This window comes from Drosophila bipectinata, chromosome 2R, assembly GCF_030179905.1.
Source record: "Drosophila bipectinata strain 14024-0381.07 chromosome 2R, DbipHiC1v2, whole genome shotgun sequence".
NCBI classification, from domain to species: Eukaryota; Metazoa; Arthropoda; class Insecta; order Diptera; family Drosophilidae; genus Drosophila; species Drosophila bipectinata.
In genome coordinates, this window is record NC_091737.1 from 3,140,454 (window position 1) to 3,144,088 (window position 3,635).

At 50.8% G+C, this 3,635-nt stretch overlaps 1 protein-coding gene across 1 annotated transcript; it reads left to right on the forward strand.

Annotated features, from left to right (window-relative positions):
- The first annotated feature begins 2,026 nt into the window (after positions 1-2,026).
- Positions 2,027-2,941, forward strand: LOC138925979 (circumsporozoite protein-like). Its single transcript, XM_070277920.1, has one exon. It carries the CDS (start codon positions 2,027-2,029, stop codon positions 2,939-2,941), a length of 915 nt encoding a protein of 304 aa, XP_070134021.1.
- The last annotated feature ends 694 nt before the right edge of the window (positions 2,942-3,635 follow it).

Genomic DNA, 3,635 nt, shown 5'->3' on the forward strand with positions numbered 1-3,635 from the left:
AACCCCCGACGAACGTCAAGGGAGTGCGCCAGTTCATAGGGATGGCATCGTGGTATCGGCGTTTCGTCCCAGACTTCGCGGGGATAGCGAAGCCTTTGAACGATCTTCTGCGGAAAGGAACAAAATGGGAGTGGACAACCAAACACCAAGAGGCCTTTGAGACTTTAAAGTCACGGCTGGCAGAGGATCCAGTGCTAGCATGCCCAGACTTCGAAAAAAAATTCGTGCTGCAAACGGACGCCAGCGACTACGGCGTCGGGGCGGTCCTGACCCAGGACACCGAGGAGGGCGAACGCGTGATCGCGTACGCCAGTCGAACGTTGATTGGGGCCGAGAAAAATTACTCCGCAACGGAAAAGGAGTGCCTGGCCATAGTATGGGCGATAAGGCAAATGAGGCCCTACCTGGAGGGGTACCAGTTCGACGTGATCACGGACCACATGGCGTTGAAGTGGCTGAATAACATCGAGAGCCCACTCGGCAGAATAGCGAGGTGGGTATTCGAACTACAGCAGTATGACTACGTCATCAGTTACCGGAAAGGAAAGCTCAATGTGGTGGCCGACGCTCTGTCCCGCCAGCCGGTAATGGAAAAATTTAGGAAAGCCATGGAGGTGGTCGCCGAACAAGGCGGGTGGATAAGCGCATTGAGGAAAAAGATGACAACAAGCCCACAAAAATTCCCGGATTACGTGGAAGAGGGCGGGTTGATCTACCGCCACGTCCCGCATAGAGCCGGAAGCGAGGAAGTGGCGTCATGGAAGCTGTGCGTGCCGCTGGAGATGAGGCAGCAGGTCCTCAATGAAAATCATGACGCACCAACGGCGGGACATTTGGGCGTAAGGAAAACCATAGCCAGAGTGGCCGCCCGGTATTTCTGGCCAGGGATGCAGAGGGACATCCGGAAATACGTCAGGAAGTGCGAGACGTGCCTGAAGTACAAGCCGAATCAGATGCAGATGGCCGGGCAAATGCTGACACAGGTTCCGGAGGAGCCATGGGCGACGGTATGTGCAGATTTCGTAGGCCCACTGCCCAGGTCGAAACACGGCAATACGATGATCCTGGTGATAATCGATCGGTTTTCAAAATGGACGGAGATAGTGCCTCTTCGGAAAGCAACAACAGAGGCGCTGCAGAAGGCATTCAGGGAGAGAATCATCGCTCGATATGGAGTGCCAAAAATAATAATAACGGACAACGGGGTGCAGTTCACCAGTCGCAGCTTCAAGAAATTCCTCGGAGAACTCGGCGTACGCCATCAGTTCACCGCGCCATATACGCCGCAGGAGAACCCCACGGAAAGAGCGAACAGGACGGTAAAAACAATGATCGCCCAGTTCGCTGGGAAAGAGCAAAGGAAGTGGGACGAACACTGGCCAGAGCTAATGTTGGCGGTAAATTCCGCAATCTCGGAGTCCACGGGGTACTCGCCGTGTTTTATAACGCAGGGCAGGGAGCCAAGGATGCCGCGAGCCCTGTTCGACGAGAATGTGTTGGGCACGGGAGCCGAGCAAGGAACACCCATGGAAAACGCGGCGAGACTCAAGGAGACATTCGAGATAGTAAGAAGGAATATGGAGCGAGCTGCCCAGGACCAGGCGCGACATTACAACTTGAGAAGGCGGAAGTGGAGCCCAAAGGTCGGTGAAACAGTGTGGGCAAAGGAGCACCACCTATCAAAGGGGGCTGAAGGATTCGCGGCGAAACTGGCCCCTCGGTACGACGGGCCATATACGGTGGTGGATTTCGTTTCTCCAGTAATTGTCACGTTACGACACGGCAGAACAAGGAGGGAGAAGAGAGCTCATGTGAGCGAGCTAAAGGCTCAAGACACGGAAGAAACAGCAAAGGGATAACGAAAGCGGACAAATACATTGTGTCCGCATAACGGGCACACCAAAAAAGAAAGGAAAACAACAACAACAAAAACCCCGCAAAGAGGAGGAGAGCAAGCAACGGGAGCATTAGCGGGACATTTCCAGCAACGGGAAATGAATGCGCTATATAAGTGGAGACGTGGGAGATGGTCGGCCTATTCAAAATCAACACGCAGCCGAAAGCATCATCAAGCATGTCATCCAGCGCATCAATAGTTGTTTCGTCCGACGACAGCGATATTGAAATAGTCGGCGATCCTTCGTGGAACGCCAAGAAGGCTAGATCGGAGTGGATGGTCCGGCGGGCAGCAGGAAGAGGAGGATGCATCCCGGTCGGGTCTTTCGAGGTGGAGCGGCGGCGCAGGAGCGAGGAGCTGGTCCTGCGCCTGCGAGCGGAGTGGGACAGTCGGCGGCTGGCCCTGATGAAGGTGACGGAGAACATGGCGAGAGCCCGCGTCAAGGATTGCCCAAATGCGGAGGAGGAACGCGAAGGAGGCCAGGCAGCGGCGCATCGACGGACGCCAGAGGGCCATGGTCAGGGCGAGGGCGAAGACGGCACGGCAGCGGCGGATCCGGAAGATAGTGGAGACGGCGAAGAGAAGGGCCGCCGCCGGAAGGGTGCGACAGGCCAGAAAGTGGAAGAGGAAGATACCGCCGACGCCACGCCCCAGACCGGAGAGGCCGGAGGAGAAGCCGTGCAGGGCGACCTCGAGCTGGAGGAGGGCCCGGGCGCCGACGCCGTGGCCCGCGGTGCCCCCGACACCGTGTCCACGGGAGAAAAAGGAGGAGCAGCCGTTGGAGAAGGGGCCGTGGGTGTGGCCGGAGCCGCGGAGGCCTGCGCTGGGCCGGCAGACGTCTTGCCCAGAGAAGCGGCCGGCAAGACCGGTGCTGGAGCGGCAGGCATCGGTCGGAGGCGGGCGAGATGTGCCGGAAGACAATTGGCCGCCGGAGCTTGCCGCAAGGGTGAAGGCGGAGATGACCAAGCGGAGAGGAAAACCAGGAAGATGGTGCATCTTGGTACAAGTTGGTGCCACGTGCTTCCGGGTGCGAGGAGGCGGTAGAGGAGTAAGGGTGGTGAGGAGAAGTTGAATGGAAAAAAAAAAAAAACAAACAAAAAAAAATGATGAAAGGAAAAATAATTAAATAATAAACAAATAAAAAAAAAAAAATATATAAAAAAAAAAAAAAGGAAAAAAGGCATGAAATAAATCGGATTTAAAAAAAAAGGGGGGGGGGGGACAAAAGTTAGTATTAAAAAAAAAAAAAAAAAAAAAAAAAAATAATAATAATTATAATAATAAATATAGGGTAGGAATAAAGGGTTTTAAAAGGAAAAAAAATAAAATAATAGAAATAAAAAAAAAAAAAAAAAAAAAAAAAAAAATTAATTAAACAAAAATAGGAAAAAAAAAAAAAATTCAAAAAAAAAAAAAAAAAAAAAAAAAAAGTAAAAAAAAAATATAGGGGAGGAATAAAGGGTTTTAAGAAAAAAAAAGAGTAATAATAGGGTTAGCATAGTTAGTATTTGGAAAAAAAAATGAATAATAGGTTTAGCATAATTATTAAAAAAAAAAAAAAAAAAAAAAAAAAAAAAAAAATTAATTAAAGTATATATAAATATAGGGTTAGTTGTAAAAATCTAAACAAAAACAAAGAGAGGGAAAAAAAGGGGGAAAAAGGGAAAAAAAAAAACCAAGAACGACCGAACAACGCCAGCGAGAGGGGGAAGCCATCGGCCGTCTTCCGAAGGAAGGG